Consider the following 23879-nt stretch of genomic DNA (forward strand, 5'->3'; position numbering starts at 1 on the left):
TCTTAACAGGTTTCCAAACCATATGACATTCTTTTTCAAAGTGATCCGGACTTTTGCATTTTGAACATTTTAGAGCATTTCTACCTACAGATTTTACAAAAACTTTCTTGAAGTGATTTTTGTAAACCTCTCTCGAGAGTCTTTTCTTAATTCTTTCTTTTACTTTAGGAAAATCAATCGGGGAATTGTTTCTTCTGTCATACCTAGACCGAGACTTATTGAAGTAAGGTCTTTGAGCTGAAAGAATTTTCTCAAGTTTTTCGGACCCTATTGAAAATTTCTTTGAGATATTTGATAAGTCTGTTTTTAAAAAAACATTTTCTTTTAAAAGATCATCTTCATTTTCTTTAAGAGTGGAAACAGTCAAGTCTAGACTTTTAACTCTTTCTACTAAAACATTTTCCTTTTGTTTTAGAGCTGAGTTTTCCTTTTTCAGTTCGGAAATTCTTTTGAGAGAAGTCTTAAGACTAAAACATAATTCATCAATATATTTAGAAACTTTGACAGGAATTTTAATATTACTTGCCTCAAATTCACTTTGTGCGAGTCGATCCAGTCCGAGTCGATTGTGCCATCGGACATAGATTGGCATATTCATTATCACTTTCTTCACACTCTGTGTCACTCCGGGTTTCGGCTTTGAGAGCTTTTCGAAATCTTTCAGCTTTTCCGTTCTTCTTCTTCGAAGAAGAGGACAGTTGGATCCGATGTGTCCCTTTTTCTTACATTCAAAGCGATTATGTCTTTGTTTGGTTCCTCATCATCAACGAGACTTGGTCTTTGTCTTTGAAAGCTTTGTTTCTTTGAGTTGAACCTTCTTCCTTTTCTATTCAGTTTTCTGAATCTTCTTATCATGAGAGCAAGCTCCTCATCGTCCATATCTTCTTCAAAATCTGTATCATCGAATCATCATTTGATTTTAATGCAATGGATTTCTTACCTTTTGGATCTTCATCTTCATTGATCCGTTCCACTTCATAAGACTGAAGAGTTCCAATTAGCTCGTCGACGATAGTGGCATAATTCTTTGCGTCTCTCTTATCGAAGTCTTTATGTGATTCCAATCCTGGAGAGTCCACGCAGTAGCTTGTTTACCTTCATGGGATCGAAGTTGGTTGACCTTGATTTTCAAGACCATTCACAATATCTGTAAAACGACTAAACATGTCGGATATAGATTCTCTGGTTTCATTACGAAGGCTTCGTATTGACCGAGAAGAATGTTGATTCTTGTTTCCTTCACTCGATCTTTTTCCTTCATAGGTGATATGCAATCTGTCCCAAACTTCTTTTGCTGTACCACAAGAAGATATTCTATTATATTCAGTTGGTGATAAAGCACAATATAAGGAGTAAATTGCTTTTGCATCGAGTGCTTGTCTCTTGATTATTTCTTCCTGAGACATTCCGTTGGTTTCATCAATTTCTTTTCCTCTTTCAGAGACTGATGCAGTGGTATGAGTAATTCCTTTTTCTACAACGTCCCATTCCGGAGGATCCTTTGATCGAAGGAAAGCTTTCATCTTGTTCTTCCGGATGTTGTAATTCTTTCCATCAAAGTAGGGTGGTCTGTATTGCTTTGCCCTTCCATCAGCCCCGGTGCTAGCATACTAGCCATGGATCTTTTACTACGAAGTAAAACACTTCAAATAAAGTAAGTACACAGGCTCTGATACCAATTGATATTGCTAGTATGAGTACCTAGAGGGGGGTGAATAGGTATATAAAGAATTTTTCTCAAGTAATTGCACAATACTAGACAGTTGGAGGAAACGATAATCAAAGTAAGACTGAGAGAAGAGAAAATTTAACACGCGGTTTATAGTGGTTCGGCTTATATCAAGCCTACGTCCACTCTTCTTCACTGACAGCCTATTGGCTGGATTCCACTATGAACAAGAAAGAGGTTACAGCACAGCTTTGCCTTGATTCCACAGTGTAGATGTTCTACCACACCTCTTCAAGATTTCTCACAAATATAGACTCTCTCTTTCGTATACAAGTATTCGCTCAAAGGATTTGTCTAAACAAAAAGGAGCTTGAGACTTTGGAATTCTTCTATCGCGCACACCTTGAACAACTAAGACAGTCTTCCTTATATACTCCTTTATGCCATCATACCCGTTGGCACTTACCAAAGGAATTCCTCCAATCTACCCGTTGGACGGAATCAATTAGGAAGATTGTTCAAGCTATTAAAGGAACGTGTTGATAGCCCATCAATCCCGTTCGCCCATACAATCGGGATCTCGGTTTCCATAAGCGAGAACCTTCCAATAATATTTAGGCAATCACCGGATCTTCAATTATCGAATCAATCTTCGATCAATCAAAGGACTCCGTTTATGTCTTCTCCAGCCATGAGATCTTCTCCAGTTGATAAGGTTAAATCCTCAACGAAACATCCAGTTCGGATAACCTTTCTTCAATGGATTAGTGACTTTGTCAATGAGGATAGACTTTGAGTCTTGAGTCCGGCTGTCCCAAGGTCTTCGAGACTTTAAATAGCGAGTCTGCAAGCCTTCGAGACTAGACTGATAGAAACGATTTGTCAACTTCAAAACATTTCAAGAAGATTTCTCCAACATAGATGATTCTCGTTAAAGAAAAAAAATGTAAACTTCTTTAATTGAACAAAAAAAGAAAAAGAAACTACATTTAGGAAATGTTAATAAAATGTATATTTGTCCTCTTTCGTCAATCTTACCAATAAGGAAGTCTGAGTAAGGGCAATTTTAGACCATTTAAATTTTTTAGGGGAGCCTAAAGCTGTTTCAAAGGTAGAAATAATGTGAGTCTATAAAAAAGCCAATCAATAATAATCAATTCAAATGAGAGTTAGTAAATAAAAAATAGCTAGTACATAATTTAAACAGATAACAGTTGGCTAGTCATAAAAAAAGTTGGCAATTTCTTATGAGGAAGGTTAATGAGCATCGGTAGAAGATCAAGAGCTTTTAAATAATGAATATTAAGCGTTGAAAAGTAATGAAAATGAAAACAAAAATTTATTTGATAACTTATGAAATCAATTCATTATTTTTATTGTTTTCATACTAAACTTGGCATAATGAGCATTATCGGAAGGTTTTGATAATATAACGTGTAAAATCTTATTTTACATTATGTTTGATCACTTAATTAAGTAAGTCATTCTTACTTACCTTAATGAGTAATTTTTGACTTAAACCAATTAATTAAGTTGTATGTAATTAGTGATTATCAAATACATTTAATGATATTAAGTGCTGAAAATTTTAGCTTTCAACATTGAATATGGTACAGAATAAAAAAAAGAAATAACACTAAGTATGGTTATCAAAGAAAAAAAGACAAGAAAAGGAAGAAGTAGAATAATATATTGCCATTCCATTGATATTGTTATGCCCTGATCCTCGAGCACGCGCCCATCTCTCATCTAGTCAATATAAAAGCGACGTCCCAGAACGCATTGCCGACTCTTTCATTTTAATACGCATGCGGAAGAATATATAAAATCCTCAGACAATAAAACAATGGGATAGAAAAGTAGGACTATATTTTTCACAATTGAAAAATCATAGCCATACTTTTATTCAAGCAAACCTCATATATTACAATACTATTTACAAGAGTCTGATCTAAAACATATCGGTTCATGCATTGGGTTGCAAAATAGGGTGGGGGTTTCAATCCTCATTTGGGTCATACTCTGGATCCTCCTTTGGATCCTCTTCAGATTCCTCCTCAGGATCTTCTTCAGGTTCTTCCTCCAGGTTCTCCTCTGGGTACTCCTCCTCAACAACCTCACATTTTTCCATACTCCAGTTGGAGTCCACTACCGATTGCTCTGGAGAGTCGTGATCATCACCCAACTTGGGATCTTTTGCATTGGTCACTGCTCCATCCTTGGGATCTGCAGTATTTTCTCCAAATGCTGCATCTAAGATGAACAGAGGCACATCACCTTTCGGTACGAGACCCTCTCTTCGCCCATCGTGGTAGTGACGATACCACGACCTATACTCGTGGGGCACTAGGCCGTCTCTACATACATCGATCCAGATGGTGGATTTCACCAAAACATACTCTAGACCTTCCGGGTGGGGGTGTATCGGGAAGTGATACCCTATCTCGGTGACCTCTTCGGGAATACCAAAATGCATGGGAGGACGAGGAGGTGGAGGTGCTGCCATCTAAGGACCTGGAATATTGTCCCACAACGGGGTGAGGTGACATCTCAGTAAGTTCTATCCTCTAAGACTTGATTAGGAAGCCAATACATCTTAAGGCTACTTAAGCACAATACAAGTCTGAGGACTTACCTTGGCCTCAATTCCGTCTTGCAAATCAACGTTATTTATAGATGCCTTATATCACATTTAGAAATCAATTCATAACATCAGATCGAATTATCAATCAATTGATCTAGTCGATTACATGTCAATCAGACCATGTCCTGATTATTTTAATCTGTACTATACATTTTCTAAGATGATGCATCTAATCACCAAGCCATGTGCATTCTCCAAGGTGATATATTCGATCACCAAGCCACGTGCATTCTCCAAAGTGATATACCAATTCAACAAGTCACGTGCATTCTTCAAAGTGATATACTTATTCACCGAGCCACGTAATACAACATTCTTTTTCATCAATTTATACAGCCCACCAAAACATTGTTGGCGCTGTAGACCGACGCTCAGTCAATTTTCAATCAATTACCAAAATCGATTAATTTAGAAATAAAATTCTAAAAACACAATTAATTCAATTCGGTACAAATTAACACTCAAATAAATAAATAGACTACACCACAATAATCAGCCTAAAATTTTGATCGTCGGCTATCCTAGCCTAATTTCCGGAAAATAATTGATTAATTAAATAATTACGGAAATTATTAAATAAATGCAATAAATTCAATTTAGGCTTGTAATGTCTAATTGGACACCAAAACAGACTCGGAAAATTTCTGAGATTCGTTCAATATATAATATAACGTGTCTACTTGCTAACTACATTAACCAATTGCCTAACATGCATCGATAATGCACTAAATTAATTACTCTACTATAATCTATCCACCTAATCACACTTAATTAAATTTAAACAACCCCTAAACATCATTAGCATACTAAGTAAGGTTTAGTGAGCTAAACTCACTTGATTAATGAACGGGTCGAATCAAACTGACGAGAACATTGCGGGGAACGATTCTCCTCAAAGTGGGCCTAGGTTTCGAGACGCAAAAGCACCTCAAAACGGGCCAAACAACACCTCTGAAATCCACTAATTCCCTCTCTATTTTGAGCTGCAAAATAGAGAAAATAAAGCTGGTTTGAAGAGGGAATGGCGACGGTGGATCGGTAGATGGCTTGGCAAGGTAACCGGCGGCTATTGGAGCTCTGGTGGGCTTCGGCGGTGGCTTGGTTGGTCACGGTTGCTTGCTGGACACACGACGGGGTTGGGATGACGACGTGAGCAGTGACGGGTTGGCACGGTGGCGCGGGTAGCGTTTCAGCGACATCGTGCGGCTGTGGAGGTGTGCGGGGTGGACGGCTTAGCTTGCTACTCCTTCTTTGGCTTGCTGGATGTCCGAATTGCACACCGAGGTAGAGAATGGAGGTCGCACGGCAAGGGGGAAGAGAGAGGAAGGAGAGATAGAGAGGGAGAGGGGGCCACATGCATTGTTTTTCTTCTTCCTTATCCCCTACTCTTCAACCACAGCCAAGCATGTCTTCTATGGCTGTAATTCAGCCACCCAAGCCCTCTTTGCAACATTTGAAGTGGTCCAAAACCATAGGGAATGGGGGCATACGAATTTGGCAAGCATTGGATTTAATTGGACACATAATCTCTCTTAATTCAATCCCAATTGACCTCAACAAATCCCGTTGTCGAGTCCCTGATCCAATCGATATTTTTCCTCACCAATTGAACCGTCTTGCATCCCAAATTTACGATAAAAACGATCCTTGGCATTTTCTGAACAAAAACGGTTCTATGCCGACTTTTTCCCAAAAAGTCTAAGGTTGTAGAAAAATTTTCTGAGACTGAGTCGACATTCCTAGAATTTATTGTGATGTGACAGAATCTTCAATTCTAAAATCGGATTCAAATTCGTGGTTAATTTTACTCAGGTGCGTTTTTAGCTTGACCTAGACTACCGGGCAATTTTTAGAAATTTTTAGTGTAATTGACCCATTGTCGATTTTCTTCAAGCTACAATGAACCCACTCGACACATTGGCGACTCTCGGTTGTTGTGAAAATCTCGAGGATTCAAATACGGACATAGGGTATCAAAATGATAGATAAGTTAATCTAGTGTTGGTCGACGAGAATTTTCCAATTTAGTGATGTCTCCCACAATTAGCCACACATCTCGGTCGAATCGACCTATCTTTGATCTCAAATCAATACTGTGTCGTAATGGCCTTTAAAGATGAGCACGGTCGAGAAATCGATTACCAGTCGAATTCTCAAGTTTATTGCCTTAAAATTCCTTAATGACTTCCCTGAATAGTCTAGTTATCTCGAGAGTGATCAGCTTTGAGAACAATCCTATAAGCGTGTCGATAAAATGTCCGATTTATTTAATAGAAAATGGAAGTGAAAATTTGGGATGTCACACATAAGTACCCATTTTTTGTTGAAGGTAACATATGTACCTCATGTATATACTAATTGTAGATACATATGATCAGTATTAAGCCGCGATGAATATTATATTATATTATATTATATTATATTATATTATATTTGATTCTATTTAATTAAATTATAATATACCTATAATAAGCGGCACATGTTTCCATTTGAGCAAACACTGATATAATGGAGTTACATGGCACAACATGATTCTGAAAATGATAAAACTCTAAAAATATATTTGTTTCGCAAAAAATAAATAATTAGAAAATATTTTTTTTTTAAATCGCTTATATGATCGAAAATAATTAACCGTTGAAATTATTTTTAATTATTGAAAACAATTTAGGTCTAAGCATTTTTTTCAACGATGAAAATATTTATCGTTCATTCGTTTTTATAGATGATATAAGCCATTACTTTTAAGGAAAATGTATTCACGCCATTTATTTCGTGTGAAACAAAAGGAGAAATTTACTTTGATCCAATCAGGCTAAGGTTGTTGAGACTTTCCCGGTCAATCACCAATTGCCATCTTCTCTTTCTTCCGTTTTTCTATATGTACAGCTAATTTGAATCCAATTCAATATATTAAAACCACCATTAAACTCTCTCTCTATCTCTCTCTCTCGGCTCTAAGTGTTAGAAGCTGAGAGCAGAAAGAATGGAGAGAAACCTCAAACCACGCTCATCTTTTCTTCTTTTCTCTCTATGTATCTTGTCATCCCTTGTTCATATCCATGGAAAGAAGCAAGGAGAGGTTCTTGATTCTCTGTATAGAGCGAAGTCCAAGAAGTCTGGGATCGACACGAGCCTTTTTCAGGCGAGCGTTCACCCTGAAATTCTTGACTCCAAGATTTATCATCAAGAAGGACTGAAGGAGAAAGACAGGATCAAAATGTTGCCTGGACAACCGCCGGTCAAATTTGATCATTATGGTGGTTATGTCACCGTCGATGAATTGGCCGGACGAGCATTTTATTATTATTTTTCCGAAGCAGAGCGAAATAAGGAGTTGATGCCACTTCTTCTATGGCTTAATGGAGGTGCATGCTTTAGTTTTCCCGGTTTCGCTTGATCTCCAACGTCATTCTTAAATTTAGAAAGCAATATAAAGTTTTCTTCTCTTCCGATGCAACCATATTACTCTCTTTACCATCACGGTTTTTGGAGTCAAGATGCGTAATTGCACGGTAGTTTCAGGATCATATTAGGCAGAACTTGAATTTGATCAATCGTTATAGGTATTTAATGCTACAACAATAATGAAAACAACTTTGTCACTAGAACTAAGCATGTTTCCAATTGTTTTGGTTGGCCATTTATTGATTTTGAATAACTTCGAGCTGTCAAATTGATAGCTTAATGCAGCAGGTGCTTTGAGCTCAGGCGTTGCTATATGCGTTATATTTTTAGGTGCAGTGTATAGTCAAAGTAGATGAACATAAGTTATGATCATGATTTACCATTATTCATCTTGTCAATTCCAATATATGCGATCACAGATGAGTCATCTATATCATTTTGATGGTAATCTTACTACGTCATTATACTGTAAATCATCTTTAGACTCTTTTCTGGTGCTTTTGAGTGAGTAAAAGTTAGCTATTTGTGCTGGTTTTTCAGGCCCCGGTTGCTCATCCATCGCCTATGGAGCAATGCAGGAACACGGACCATTCCGAGTCCATAGTGATGGGAAGACTCTCTTCAGAAATAAATTTGGATGGAATGCTGGTAAATTATTAAAAAAATACCAAAAGCATTTCACCTTTTCTTTTTGCTGATAGGGCGATTAATAATTCGTTTTACGTTGGCAGCTGCGAACGTGTTGTTCCTAGAGTCTCCAGCTGGAGTCGGTTTTTCCTATTCTAACACAACATCGGACTATAACGCGAACGGAGACAGCAAAACAGCCGCGGACAATTATGTATTCTTGCTAAATTGGCTGGAGAGGTTTCCCGAGTACAAGAACCGGGACTTTTACATTTCAGGCGAGAGCTACGCGGGTCATTACGTGCCTCAGCTCGCTCACAACATCTTAGCCAACAACAAGAAGGCGAACAAGACCCTTATCAACCTCAAAGGGATTATAGTAAGTTGTGTTCATGAACTGCATTGTCATTATTTACATTACATGTTGAAATCATTGGAAACACCAAAAGTCTGAACGTTCACAAGCTTTAAGCTTGCGTGTGTTTTTGTGTTGGGATTTTGCGTTCTAATGAATGATTAAAAGCTAGAAGTCATCATGCACGTCTTGGCTATAAAGTTACTTTCCACGTTGAACCTCTTGGACATGTAGAAAAACCTTTTTATCTGTCATAATGAGTAGGAGTTACTACCCCCTACTCAATTGTTTTATTTGCTATAATGGGATTCAACTAACAACTAAGCGTGTGCTTATGGTTGTCAACATCACATCGGATTATTCGGTACAAGTGCTGGATCTTTTGATAAATAAATAACGTGGATGCTGCATTATCATTGCTGTAGCAGCTATTGTAATGTAATGTGATGCTTTTTGTCTTTCTTTCTGGGGGTCACCCGATGAATATAATATTAGTAGGCAATTCTCTTGCCATGGAGTAACCATTATCGATTAGCACCAATCTAGTGCATTAAAGCCATTGCTCATGGCTCATAACATTGGACATATGTAGATAGATAAGAAAAATTAAAGGATTGGTTTTAATTGAGGCTATATGGATGCATGCAGATTGGAAACGCAGTAATCAATGACGAGACGGACCAGAGTGGGATGTACGAATACTTTGCTACACATGCATTGACATCCGACGAAACATGGTATGCAATTCAAAAGTATTGCAACTTTTCACCAAATGTCACCAATCAAGTAGACCAATGCAATTCGGCTTTGAACGAAGCGGATAATGATGTTTCTTCTATCGACATTTACAACATCTACGCTCCTCTGTGCTTCTCTTCCAACCTGACTTCTCTTCCCAAGAAGGCCGACGTGAGCTCAAATTCATTTGCCCTTTTATTTCCCCACTCTAACTTTTGCACTTCTGAACGATAATATGCAAAACCTTAGGTCATAGATTTTCGGGTTGTGTTTTGTTTGGCCAGATCCTGAACTTTGACCCGTGTGGAGACTACTATGTTCATGCTTACCTGAACAGAGAAGATGTGCAAGAGGCGCTTCATGCCAACGTTACGAAGCTCAATCACGACTGGGAACCGTGCAGCGATGTTATCCAGCAGTGGGGAGATAGCCCTTCCACCATCATCCCTCTCCTCCAAGAATTCATGTCCAATGGGCTTCGCGTCTGGGTGTTCAGGTAAATACAAAAAAAGAATTTTCTTTCCCGCGCATCGTCATCGGCAACTTTTGGCCATCCTTTGTGTGTGATTGAAGTGGAATATGACTAACGGATAATTAAAAATGCAGCGGGGATACGGACGGAAGAGTGCCGGTGACATCGACCCAGAGGTCTCTCAGCAAGATGAGCCTCCCCACGAAGAGTAAATGGCGTCCCTGGTTCTTTAAGGGCGAGGTGAGGCGGTTTATTTGCTTTCACTACATCAAACCCCTTTTAGTTACATACTTTTGATTATTCTCGTCTAGGATCTCCTCCTCGTGGAGGGATCAATTGGCTCGATTTGCTGAACGAAAAGTAATCCACACCGTCTTTGGCGGGTATAGGTCGGAGGGTACGTGCAAGTGTACGAGGGAGACCTGACGTTTGCGACGGTGCGAGGAGCAGGGCATCAGGTGCCGAGCTATCAGCCCAAGAGAGCTCTCTCTCTCATCTCTCACTTCCTAGCTGGCTCTCTACTCCCATCAAAGTAGACCCTTCAAGTGCTTGAAGATGATGGAATTAATGCTTGAGGACTCGCTTTTCTCTCCACTTTCTGTTTTCTTTCTTTGGTAATTCACATGGGCGTGCATGTAAATATTCAGTTATTAGGGATTCAAGAACGTCATTGTTTCTCTGTTAACGAAGAAATTGATGCGTGGATGATTAACAAAACAATATCAAGAATTATTGTAGCTCACAAGAGTCCTAATTATTTTAATATAGTTCTCTTTGAATTTGCTGACGTGGATGATCTTCGCAGATTGTTTTTAAATTTTTTGAATTGGTTTTCTTTTCTTTTTTTTGACTTTGCCAGTTTTCTTTTTTCCTATTCATTCTAGTTTGTCTCCATCGGGAGGGTTATATTGGAAAATCGTCACATGGTTTCGCACTAAATAAATCAAATTAAAAAGTTTAGTATTGAATTGACCGCTAAAATAACTCAAGCAACAATTTCAATATAATGGGAAGAATTGAACAGAATGGATGAATTGACGTCACAAGTGCCGTTCCATCGCACTCCCATCGTCTCATGATCCCTTATTCACTGGAGTGAGCGCTAAACATGAATAGCCACACGCCTTGCACAAGCCGCAGTCGCATGTCCTCCCTTTCTCGCTCTCGGTATTCTCCCCCTGGCAGTTCTCCTTCCCCACGTCCAGAGATCTCTTTGGCGACCGGCGCTCCCTCACTTTTGAAGAGATTCACTGGCGGTCCCTACAACCACGATCGATTTCATCTACCGGTGCTCCTCTATTGTGCTCAGCCGAGCTCAGCCGGTCGGCATCTACCGATGCTCCTCTACCCTGCTCAGCTGGCCCCTTCTAAGCCTACTGTTGTCGTCTGTATCCCCCATCCTCCGTGTTTGAATTGCGATCTTATCAAAGGTAAGACTGCATTTTTGTGTACTTCGATCACGCATGTGTCTACTTTGCTTAAACTCCGCCAATTGAAAACTCATAATTAACGAGCTCATTAGGTATTCCATTGACGGGCTTTGTGGGTAATTATATTGTTATGACTCTCATTATTGACGAGCCTTTTAGGCAATCCCTAACTTGTCTTATGGATTGATTGTATCGTCATGACCTGGTTTGAGCCATTAGCTTCTCCAAATTTGGGCTTGACCTTGAAAAAAAGTGACAACTCGATAGAAAAGTTGCAAAGTGAAAAACAAAAAGCATAATTATCATTGGTAAGCAACTTAAAACAAGAGTTAGCAAACCAAACCTAACTAGTACAAATTTAGATAAAACTTTAGCTAGCCACAAAAAAAAAGTACGCCATTGAATTTCATATATTAAGTAGTATACTTAAGGCATTGGTGAGAAAGATAAATGAACATTGGTGCAAGATCAATGAAGTTTTAAATAATGATTATTAAGAGGTGAAAAGTAATGAAAATGAAAATAAAAAAGTTATTTGATAATATATGAAATTTATCAAAGGAAACAAATGTAGCAAAAGTAAGCTGATGAATGATATCATGCCAACATGGTAAAATATTTACCTCATACTAATTATAGAAGCCACGATATCCATATATAGTAACAAATCATATATGATATTCGATTCAATTCAATAAAATGAAAGTGCTTTTATAATAAGCGGCATGCTTTTCCATATGAGCAAACACTGGCTGTATTGGAGTCACCTGGCACAACATGATTCCGAAAACTAGAAAAATATTAATTCAATGGATATCATTACCAAGATCTAATGAAGCATCCTCAAACTTGTGAAGACTTTCCCCTTCAATCACCAATTGCCATCTTCTCTTTCTTCCGACTATATATGCACCTAATTCGAATCCAATTCTACACATTAGAACAACCGTCATTAAACTCTCTCTCTCTCTCTCTCTAGTGGCTCAAAGAGGAAGAAGCTGAGAACAGAGAGAATGGAAAGAAACCCAAAAGGACACTCCTTTATTCTTCTTTTCTCTTTATGTGTCTTGTCGTCGCTTGTTCATATCCTCGGAAAGAAGCAAGGAGACGCTCTCGATTCTCTATACAAAGCAAAGTACGATAATTCTAGGATCGACATGAGCCCTTTTCAGGTGAGCAACCACGATGAAAATTTCAATTCTAGAATTTATCGTCAAGAAGGACTAAAGGAAAAAGATAGGATCAAAAGGTTGCCTGGACAACCGCCAGTCAAATTCGATCACTATGGTGGTTATGTCACCGTCGATGAATCGGCTAGTCGAGCATTTTATTATTATTTTGCCGAAGCGGGGCAAAATAAGGACTCAATACCGCTTCTTTTATGGCTTAACGGAGGCAAGTGCTTTAGTTTTCCCAATTTTGCTTTAACTATAATGCAAGTGTATTATTTTCTTCGCTTAGGAATTTATCACGGTTCTTACAGTCAATATATATAATTGCATAGTAGTTAGCACGTCATACTAGGCTGAATTAAAACTTAGAATGCGTTTGTTTTGGGGAAAGTGTCTTCTGAGAATTGTTTTTCCGAATTTTCACTTGTTTGGTTTGTGAAAAATGACTAATCAATTGAAAACACTTTCCGATCAACGAAAACATTCATTTTATAAATTTAAGAAAGTGAATTCTTAAATCTAAAGAGGTGGAAACATTTTTTAGGAGTTGATCATCGTAAATATTTAAATATTTTTCTTTTCTTTTCATTTTCCTTATTCTTCTTTGATCTGTCGCTAGGCTAAAGCTAGCAAAATGGGTTATATATGGGTCAAATGAAAGTTAAATATGGGTTAAAAATAGGTCTGAGAAAGTAAAAAAAAAAAGGGTCTAAATGGGTTATTTTATTAAGAAAGGAAACCCACTTTAAAGTTTAAACCCATAGCCTTTTTTAACTTTATAAAAATGTTTTTTAAATAAAAAATCAAAATTATAATTATTTTTTATATTTCAATTTTTTTTCTTCCTTTCGACGGGCGACGGTCTGCCGTTGGCCGACAACGGCCATGTGAGGCTTGAGCTTGCCGGCGGTCGCCGATGACCGGCGAGGCTCGAGCCTCGTCGGATCTACGAGACTCGAGCTCACCTGCGTCGGGCAAGATCGAGCCCCACTCGACGCCGGCAAGCTCGAGTTTCGCTAGATCTAGCGAGGCTTGGCCTGGCCAAATGCGCGAGACTCGAGCTCGTTGGCGTCGGCAAGGCCTTGGCCTTGCAGTTGGTGAGATTGAGCCTTGCTTGATGCCAGCGAGCTCAATCTCGCTTATGGCCGATTGCCGGCTGAAGAAGAAGAAAAAAGAAAAGAGAAAAAGAAAAAATAATTATTAAAAATAAAAAAATAAAAATTATATTTTAAAAATAAAAAAAAAAAAAATATATTTTAAAAAATAAAAAATAATTAAAAATTATATTTAAAAAAATTAAAGATTTGCTTTTTAAAAAAAAATATTTAGAAAGAATAATAAAAATTTCAATCAAATTTGTATTGCATAAAAATTGTTAAAAAATTTATATTGCATAAAAATGTTTTAACAATACTTTTTTTTTTTAAAATAAAAAGTCATAAAAATGAGCTTTTTTAGGTTTAGTTAAAAAATTTTCATATTACAGTTTTTAGTTATTCAATGGTTTGTTCACTTCAAATAAGAGAAGCATGTGCATAGTCTAATTTTTTTTTATAAATATTTCAATTTATTTACTTTTTTTAAAATTTTTTTTTTTTTTTTTAAATTTTATTTACCATTTTTAATTTAATTTGAAATTTTAATCTAATTAGCATATAGTAGAAGTGAGTTTCCCTAGAATATTAATAGGTTTAGCAATACGGGTCAAGTTGGGTATGAGTCAGGTACGAGTCGGATCAGGTATGGGTTATTAGATTTACACTACAAGAATATAGATCAAAACGGGTTAAATAGGTCAAATATGGGTCGACCCATTGTTGACTCAACCCACCCATTTGCCACCCCTCGCTAGCCATGGTAGAGGCTGGCAATCAATAGAGGGAAAGAAAAAAGAAAAGAAAAATTTATTTAAAAGTTTGATTTTTTTTTTTTTTTTTTTGTTGTCATGAGTTTAAAATCATTTTCCAAAATCAATCAAATATCACCAAACAAAGGAAAAATTTCCACTTTCTTGAAAAATGAATTTCCATAAAATATTTTGTTTTATCATGAAGTTTTCCATGAAATAAACACACTATTAATCATCCTATCAATTCCAACATGTGAATGGATTATTAGCGATAGAGAACATTGCAGAATTGAATTGGTCCAACAAATATACCACCGTCCTCCTCTTAATTTTCTATGGCACATACACGAGCACATATGAGCCATCTATATCATTCTTTGGGTTATCTTTCTACATCATTACATTGTAAATAATATTTAGATGAAAGATGATTGCGTGATAGTCTTTAACGTACTGTGAAAATAACATTCTATTTAGGACCACAAAAACTCAAATCACAAATAATTATAAATTATTGTAGGATTCACTTTTTCAAGTATTTATGACTCATAATAGATTATTATTCTCACAATACCTCAAATATTGTTATGCTAGCCAAGCCCTACTAAGATAATCTTCTAGCTCGTTTGAGTGAGCAAAAGTTAGCTTGTTATGCTGATTTTTCAGGTCCCGGTTGCTCCTCCCTCAACTATGGAGCAATGCAGGAACTCGGACCGTTCCGAGTCCACAGTGACGGGAAGACTCTTTACAGAAATAAATTTGCATGGAATATTGGTAAAGTATTTAAAAAACACAGTGTAGTGTTCTCAAATGTATTTGACCTTTTCTCTTCGCTGATAGGGCGGATCGATTATTTGTTTTACGAGGGCAGCTGCGAATGTGTTGTTCCTAGAGTCTCCGGCTGGTGTCGGTTTTTCTTATTCCAACAAGACGTCGGACTATAGTGCGAGTGGAGACAGCAAAACGGCCACGGACAATTACGTATTCTTGCTAAATTGGCTGGAGAGGTTTCCCGAGTACAAGAACCGGGATTTTTACATTGCAGGCGAGAGCTACGCGGGCCATTACGTACCTCAACTCGCTCACAACATCCTATACAACAACAAGAGGGCAAACAAGACCCTCATCAACCTCAAAGGGATCATAGTAAGTTGTCTCCACGAATTGCATAGTCTTTATCTATATTGAAATTTTAAACCGTGCGTGTTTAAGTACAACAAATGCTTTAAGCATGCGTGTGTTTTTGTTGGCCTTTGCGTTCTAATGAATGATTAAAAGCTAGAAGTCATCATGCACGTCTTGGCTATAAAGTTACTTTCCATGTTGAACCTCTTCGACATGTAGAATAATCTTTTTATCTGTCATAACGGGCAGAACAGGTGTTTTTGGTTGTTGTTTTCATGATTTGAGTTACTAGCTGTTGCTCGATTTCTCCATTTGCTATAATGGGATTCAACTGACAACCAAGCACGTGATCATCATAGTCAAGTTCACATTGGAATATTTGGTAAAGGTGCTGCATCTCTTGATAAATAAATAATGTGGATGCTGCATTATTATTGCTGCAGCAGGTATTGTAATGTAACTAATCGCGTCGTAAACATAATAGATGTGATGCTTTTGGTCTTCCTTCTTGGGGGTCAAATTTCGATTTGATGATTGTAACATAAGTAGGCGATTCTCTTGTTATTTGGTACAGGTGCTGCATCTCTTGATAAATAAATAATGTGGATGCTGCATTATTATTGCTGCAGCAGGTATTGTAATGTAACTAATCGAGTCGTAAACATAATAGATGTGATGCTTTTGGTCTTCCTTCTTGGGGTTCAAATTTCGATTTGATGATTGTAACATAAGTAGGCGATTCTCTTGTTATTATCCAACCATTATTGATTAGCACCAATCTAGTGCGTTAAGTCCATTCCTCACGGCGCATAATATCTATTAAATCAATAGACATAGATAGATGAGAAATATAACTGAGGGTATATATGGACACATGCAGATTGGAAATGCGGTAATCAACGACGAGACGGATAATAAAGGAATGTATGAGTACTATGCTACACATGCATTGATATCCGATGAAACGTGGTATGCAATTCAAAAGTATTGCAACTTTGCACCAACAGGCACCGATCTAGCAAGCCAATGCACTTCGGCTCTAATTAAAGCGGATGACGATGTTTCTCCTATAGACAATTACAACATCTACGCCCCTCTGTGCTTCTCTTCCAACTTGACTTCTCATCCCAAGAAGACCAACGTGAGCTCAAATTTATTTCCTTAATTGTTTTTCCCACTCTAACTTATGCATTTTGAACGGTAATATGCAAAACCTCAACTCAAATGTGCAATGGTCACAGATTCTCGGGTTGTGCTTTGTTTTCGCAGATCATGAACTTTGACCCGTGTGGAGGCCACTACGTGCATGCTTACCTGAACAGAGAAGATGTGCAAGAGGCACTTCATGCCAACGTTGCGAAGCTCCATCACGAATGGCAATCGTGCAACGATGATATACAAAAAAATTGGAGAGATAGCCCTTCCACCATCATCCCTCTCCTCCAAGAAGTCATGTCCACTGGACTCCGTCTTTGGGTGTACAGGTAACTAAGAAAAGGAATGTTCTAGTCGTGCACCGTCCATGTTAGAAGTAAAAGATCGGCGACGATAATAAAATCATGTAGAACCAATTACGGTCGGGTCATTGATGACTTTTGGCAATCCTTTGTGGGTGATTTTAGTGTGGTATGACTAACGAATAATTGAAAATGTAGCGGGGATACGGATGCGGTAGTGCCAGTGACATCGACCCAGAGGTCTCTTAGCAAGATGAGCCTCCGAACGAAGAGTCCATGGAGTCCTTGGTTCCTCGGGGGTGAGGTGAGGCGGCTTGTTTGTTTTCACGACATCGACCCCTTTAAGTTGCGTACCCTTGATTATCCTCGTAGAGGGATCAATTGGCTTGATTTGCTGAACTGAAAGTAATCTGCACCGTCTTTAACGTATTTAGGTCGGAGGGTACGTGCAAGTGTACGAGGGAGAGTTGACGTTCGCGACGGTGCGAGGAGCGGGGCATCAAGTACCGAGCTATCAGCCCAAGAGAGCTCTCTCTCTTATCTCTCACTTCCTTGCTGGCTCTCGACTCCCATTCAAATAGACCCTTCAAGTGCATGTAATACTTCAGTTATTAAATTGGCTAACCTGAAAATTTTAGCAGCGATTTAATCGCTGTACAATAAATTTATGACTTTTTAGATAATTATATCAAGTGAAATTTATTTGACTTGGGAAAATTATTCAAAAAGTTTAAACCTTTTACATTTTTACCAATTCAATTTTAAAATTTTAAATTTTGCCATTTCAATCCTAAATCTTTTCACTTTTTATCAATTCAGTTCTAAGCCTTTTCACTTCTTCGCAATTGAATTCATCCTACGAATTTTGACCGGAAATTATTAACGTTGGTGCCCAGTGCTGATATGGCACATTCTTTAATAATACGTTGATTTTTTTAATGGTTTTTTTCTCTTTTCCTTTACTTTTTTTTTTTTTTAAAACTAGGGTCGGCCAGGGTTGTCGGTCGACTCTTGCCGGCCATAGATGAGGGCATCGAGCCCCTAGCCAGCCCTAGGCAAGGGGCGCAACGCCCTCGCTAGCCAAAGTGAGGGTGCGCGAGCCCTCGCCTAGGGTTGGCAAGGGTTAGTCGCGAGTCGGCTTGCCACCCTCACTAACCAAACTCCAAACCCCCTCCCCCCCAAAGAAAAAAACCATAAAAATACAAACAAATTATTAAATTATCATTAAAATATTATTAAAAATGTGCCATGTTAATACTGGTCATCCACATTAGTAAATCCTGGCCAAAATTGGTGAGATAGACTTAATTGGTAAGAAGTGAAAATGTTTATGATTGAATTGGCAAAATTGAAATGTTTAGGATTGAATTAATAAAAGTGTAATAGGTTGAGGACTTTTTGGACAATTTTTCCTATTTGACTCTATTTTTGCCACCAAAATTTTGGCTATCTAGCATTTTCATTTATCTCATAAGAAAATTATGATCCACCTCAACCCCTAAACCAAAATTTCATGTTTCCCTCTTATCTCTTCCTTCCTTGCTGGCTCTCTGCTCCCATCAAGATAGACCCTACAAGTGCATGTAATAACTTCATTGTTCCTCTTTTATTAGAGAATTTGATGAGGAGAGGAATGTGAAAGCAGAGAAAATTGGCAAAGAGGGAAAAGCAAAGAAAGAGTTTCGAACTTGTTTGTTCTATAGGGCGACGATTGTGCTCCAGTAGAAAGTGGAAAGTGTTCCATTTTGCTTTTGTATTTTAACGACTGGCCTAATTAATAATAATAATAATAAAAAAATATCCATAATCTTTGGAGCTCACCCCGAGTCTCACCGTAAAAAGGCAAATGTTTCAATGTAGTTCTCTTTGTAATTCGTCCGTCAGTATTATAACACGTGTAAAAATGAGTTTAAAACAATGGTAACGGAATTCCTTCTGCTAGCCATGGACGGAGTTACACAAATCGGCACTTGCAAATGAATCTTGAATTAATTATATGGCTATCGCGGAATGAAATAATTACAACCTACGTAAAAGTTATAAGTGGTATATGATATAAGTGATGCAGGAGTTGATAGAGTAACAAGTAAATGGATCTGTGAAAGTTAAAACTAGATTGTTTGTGCTTGTTTCATGTTTAGCTGGAAAAGTTATTCAAAAAATTCTAAATTTATTATATGATGGTCAATTTAGTTCTAAACTTTTTAATTTAGTAAATTTATTCCTAAAACTTTCAATGGTTTATTAATGTAGTTCTTTGGCAAATTTTGGTATGTAATTGCTAATGATGATGATTTTTGCAATGTTTTTTTAAAGTTTTTTTCTTTTTTTCCCTAATCTTTTTCTTTCCTTTGTCTTTTTTATTTAAATTTTCCCTGGCCGCCACAATGATGGCTAGTGGAGGGAAATAGAAAAAAAAAAAAAAAAAAAGGAAAGAAGAGAAAAAAAGAATTGGGCAAATTTTGAAATTTTTTGCAAAAATCATCAATTTTAGTAAATTTTGACCAAAATTGGCGGGAATGAGTACATTGGAAAATCGTCACAAATGTTGAAGATTAAATTGATTAATTTGAAAATTTTAGGACTATATTAGTCGCCATAAATAGGCTTAGAATTTTTTGGACGTTTTTCTAATTTGACTTGAAACAAATATGATCAATCTAGTTTTAATTTTCACAAATTTGCCACCTAGGACGCTCGATGTCCACATCAGATTTTTCGGCCATATAATCTCATATTGAAAGAATATATTAAACCAATTGCGAGCGGAATTCGTGGAAAGAAATCTGACGAAATTCGTGAACCAATAGCATTTCTAGGTGTTATATTCTCGGTGGAGGACAGGGAAAGTGTAGCTTTCTTTTAGGCGGTGGAATTAATTTCGTACGCTCTCTCCACCCTAATTATTCACGCATTCACTGCATTACCTGGGGCGGATTCCATCTCATATAATTCTTCGATGCACCATTATAGTTCTGAGGAGGCCATCGTCAGACCTCCCAGCTAAATTCGCCTGGCGCTGGAAAAGCACATCACCAGCCAACCTCCGTGATATCACTAGGATTGATCATTTCTGAATCTAATCCGGTTTTCAAGGTGAAATCGAGAACTGGATCGGTTCCCAAAAATCGGAATCGAAGACCAGACCGATTAATCTTAGGACCGGGAATCAGAACGAACCATTGGTCCGGTTCAGTTTAAAGGAACCGGTCATTCATTTTTTCCCACTAATTTTTTTTTTCTCATTATTTTTTTTCTCACTACTCAGAACTAGACCAAGATAGTTGATAGTGTTTAGTATACATTTTACTAATTTTTTTGAAGAAATAATAAAATAGAAAAGTATATTTAATTAGTCTTGTCCGATTTGGCTCTCCTTGACATCGGGAATTGGATTGCCTGGACACCGGTTTCGCTTTTAGGAACCGGCAACTGGACCACACTGGTTGGTTTGGTCCGATCCAGTCCGTGTGGTTCCCAGTTCGAGAGATCCATTCTCCACATCCCTAAATATCACTTGAATCCACTGCCATCGACATTGGTCCACAGTCGCTGCTGCTGCTCCTCGCCATATTTGCTTCGACTCGTTGTCGCAAGGAGCTGTCCCCAGTGGTTGCTGAATTGCCGTGCCAGATTACCAGGACCTTGCGAAAGCATCTCTAAGTAACCGTTGCCTCTCGTCCCCATGTCCTTATATAACAACTTGAAGATTTTCGTTGCGATCAAACATCGATCTCGACGACTTATGTAAAGTATCTCAGACAACTTCCTCTGTGCATGACGTCTCAGGACTCTCATAATATGATACCACATTTAGTTAAAATTATCTACATTAAATTTCATTGAGAATTTATTATCCAAATCTAGTTGTTGATAACTATAGAGATTGCCCATATCTACTAGGATTAGTCTTGATGGAAGACTATATCTAATTATTCTCATTATACTGATTATCTGATAATTGGAGAGCATACCATCAACGTTGAGAGGCCAATTGGCTAGAAGTGTCTGTTCACGATCGTTCAAGTTCCGCGTATCTATTCTGATATCATTGATGGCTGAAGATTAGTACAAAATTTACACACGTTTTGGCAATTGATCCCGATTATCAAGATTATGGTTTTTTGCAAAATTTCAAATAGTTAGTATTAGAGAATGTTTATATCTCTACCTTGATGATTTTCATGGGGCCTTTTGATTAAATAAAAAAAAAAATTCAAACCGGTGATTTTGGCAAAATTTGGCGCGGGAGTCTTGGTGGTTAGGTTTTCCGTTCTGGGGAATTTTGCTTGATTTCAAGCAATTTTTTGCCGTTTTTCGCCGAATCCTGGACCTATATGGTCATGCTAGCGGGGTCTCCAATACCCATTCCTTATTTTGGTCTAAGGTGGGCTACTAGAGGAGACTTGGATAACGGAACGCGCGACCAATATTTTTTTTTTTTTGGTCAGTCCTACTCTAATCCTACTCTACACTCACTCGCAGACTTGTGCCCTGCCTCTTGCAGGGCGTGGGAGTCGCAACCCACTTTCGAAACTTACGCGTCCCTACCCCCATCCCCCTTGAGGAGGTGGGGATTTGAACCCCTCACCTCCCCCTTCCATGTTGGAAGGGTGGCCACTGGGGCGAACCCCCAGTGGTTGCGCGACCAATGTGAAGAACGGCGAAATTGCGCGAAAAAGCCTCAGGCACGTGCAACCACATGCCCATGCAGGCCCCAGGCGCGTGAGGCTCACGTGCTTGTGGGCTGGCACAGGCGCTTGCGACCATGCGCCCGTGCAGCGATTTGGTGTGTGAGACGCATGCGCTTGATCCGGCTCCTCTCTACGTCTTCTCTCTGCATTTTACTGTTTTGCGATCCTATGGCCATTAAAATTACGATTCTCCCTCGATCGATTCATTTACGGTTTTGTCATTGGTTGCCTTAATTTACTGTTTTTCCCTTGTTTCGTTGATTTATTATTTTATCCTTACATGCAATTTAATGAATGTTTTATTCATGGAATTAAATGTTCAGTGATTCGTATATATTTAATTGATTGCAGATTAGTTACAACATCTTTGATTATATTAAATTATATATATTAAGAGTCTTTGGATCACATATAGTCAAAGATATTAATTGTGATTGGTCACCTTAATATTATGAATTTTATCTTGTAGGAAATTTTAATATATTAATGTGATTAATTATGATGAAATATCATTTTATCTTTTTTAATTTACCCATAGGGATTGAGGAATGGAATATAATTTGATAGTTTCATCATGAAGTAATTACGAATCTATTTAAATTGAAAACTTAGCCCATAGGTAGTTTTTGATATTAGGTGATTCATATTTTATACCATATTTTACATCAGCAAAACATGATTTAAATTTTTTTGCCTCAAATATATGATGTATAAGTTTCCTTTGATTATAATACAATTTTACCACCTATGATTAGTTCTGGTATAATTATTCCTGAGTTGAATGGTGATAACTATAAAGAATGGAGTGAATTAATTCTTCTCTAATTGGAGTGCATGTATATTGATTATGCTATACGGTCATATGAACCACCTACTCTTACTGAAGCTAGTAGATAGGTTGAAGTTAACTTTTATGCACAATGGGAGCAATCCAACTGCCTCAGTGTGATGTACATTACAAAACTTTCTGCTAACATTCATGGTTCAATAATTCAGCATAACAATGTTAAAGGATTGCTTGAGCCTATTGATGCGGAATTTAAATCTTTAGAGAAAATGCATGCCATGACCCTAATTATGAAGTTCTCATCATTGAAACTTACTTGAGCCCATCATGAAATTGAGGGATATTGTAGCTCAGATGAAAAATATTGAGGTTGGGATATCATAATTATTTATTGTATACTAGATCCTAAACACTCACCCACAAGAGTATGTCCATTTCAAGATCTCTTACAACACATATAATGTTAAATGGTTAATTAATGAACTTATGACTATATATGTTCAAAAGGAAGGGAGGTTGCTCATGGAAAATGGGAGAAAGTGCTCATACGGAAATACATGATAAGTATAAAGGACAAGGCATGCAAAAGAGAAAAATGTAAAATACCTCCCCAAGTTGGCACTAAGAAAGAATCCAAGTGCTTTTTTTAAAAAAAAAAGGGCACGTGAAAAATGATTACGCCAAATTTAAGGCCTGACTAAAAAAGAAAGGTAATTAACTCTCATGTATGTATTATGAATCTAATGTGATTGATGTGAAGCACAATGCTTGATAGATTGATTTGGTTATATAATCAACATTTCAAATTCCTTGTAGAGTTTTTAGAATTGGCAGAAATCAATAGGAAGTGAACAAAGCATTTATTTAGGAAACAAGATATATTCACGTGTAGAAACTATTGGAACGGATATATTGTTCTCAATAGTGGTTTTGTTTTGAATTTAGAAAGAACCTTTTATATTCCTAATTTCTCTAGGAATTTAATTTTAGTTTCAAGACTTGTACCATTGGGATACTCCTTTAAATTTTCAAGTTCAACATTCAATTTATTGTATAAATATGAAATTGTTGGGAGTGATATTTTGTCTGAAAGTCTATTTCGAATTAATTTTCAACACAATGTCATCTATAATATAATGCACGTTTATAATAATACTAGTATAAAACGATGTATTATGAATATTGATTCCTCTATATTGTGGTATCGGAGATTATGACATATTTTCATAGATAGAATTAGATGATTAGTAAATGATGGAATGCTTAGTATTCTAGATTTTACTGATTAAGATATTTGTGTAGACTGCATAAAGGGAAAGCACACCAACAAATCAAAGAAAGGTACCAAGAGGAGTACGTAAATATTATGAATCATACATACAGATATTTACAATCCAAATATTGATTCAAATGATTAGAGATACTTCATCTCTTTCATGGAAGATATTCACA

The 23879-nt window shown here is 37.3% G+C and overlaps 2 protein-coding genes across 2 annotated transcripts; both read left to right on the top strand.

The window, feature by feature from the left end:
- Positions 1–7249: 7249 nt before the first annotated feature.
- Positions 7250–10700, top strand: LOC104454593 (serine carboxypeptidase-like 40). Its single transcript, XM_010069496.2, has 7 exons — positions 7250–7681; positions 8262–8369; positions 8453–8727; positions 9352–9612; positions 9726–9937; positions 10048–10153; positions 10303–10700. The coding sequence occupies exons 1-7, from the start codon at positions 7300–7302 to the stop codon at positions 10447–10449; spliced, it is 1491 nt and encodes a 496-aa protein (XP_010067798.2). The 5' UTR covers positions 7250–7299; the 3' UTR covers positions 10450–10700.
- Positions 10701–11057: 357 nt separating this feature from the next.
- LOC104455951 (serine carboxypeptidase-like 40) lies at positions 11058–17349 on the top strand. The gene is made up of 6 exons (XM_039317983.1): positions 11058–11343; positions 15031–15143; positions 15205–15510; positions 16370–16630; positions 16759–16973; positions 17145–17349. Exons 1-6 carry the CDS (start codon positions 11058–11060, stop codon positions 17347–17349), a joined length of 1386 nt encoding a protein of 461 aa, XP_039173917.1.
- The last annotated feature ends 6530 nt before the right edge of the window (positions 17350–23879 follow it).

The sequence above is a fragment of the Eucalyptus grandis genome, chromosome 7 (genome assembly GCF_016545825.1).
Source record: "Eucalyptus grandis isolate ANBG69807.140 chromosome 7, ASM1654582v1, whole genome shotgun sequence".
In the NCBI taxonomy this organism is placed as follows: Eukaryota; Viridiplantae; Streptophyta; class Magnoliopsida; order Myrtales; family Myrtaceae; genus Eucalyptus; species Eucalyptus grandis.

Bases quoted from the DNA above. Each gene is read 5' to 3' on its own strand.
- LOC104454593 (XM_010069496.2), top strand. From the start codon at position 7,300: ATGGAGAGAAACCTCAAACCACGCTCATCTTTTCTTCTTTTCTCTCTA. The intron at 9,613-9,725 runs GTGAGCTCAAAT...TTGTTTGGCCAG, and splicing joins CTCTTCCCAAGAAGGCCGAC to ATCCTGAACTTTGACCCGTG. The intron at 9,938-10,047 runs GTAAATACAAAA...TTAAAAATGCAG, and splicing joins CTTCGCGTCTGGGTGTTCAG to CGGGGATACGGACGGAAGAG.
- LOC104455951 (XM_039317983.1), top strand. From the start codon at position 11,058: ATGTCCTCCCTTTCTCGCTCTCGGTATTCTCCCCCTGGCAGTTCTCCT. The intron at 11,344-15,030 runs GTAAGACTGCAT...CTGATTTTTCAG, and splicing joins GAATTGCGATCTTATCAAAG to GTCCCGGTTGCTCCTCCCTC. The intron at 15,511-16,369 runs GTAAGTTGTCTC...GGACACATGCAG, and splicing joins TCAACCTCAAAGGGATCATA to ATTGGAAATGCGGTAATCAA.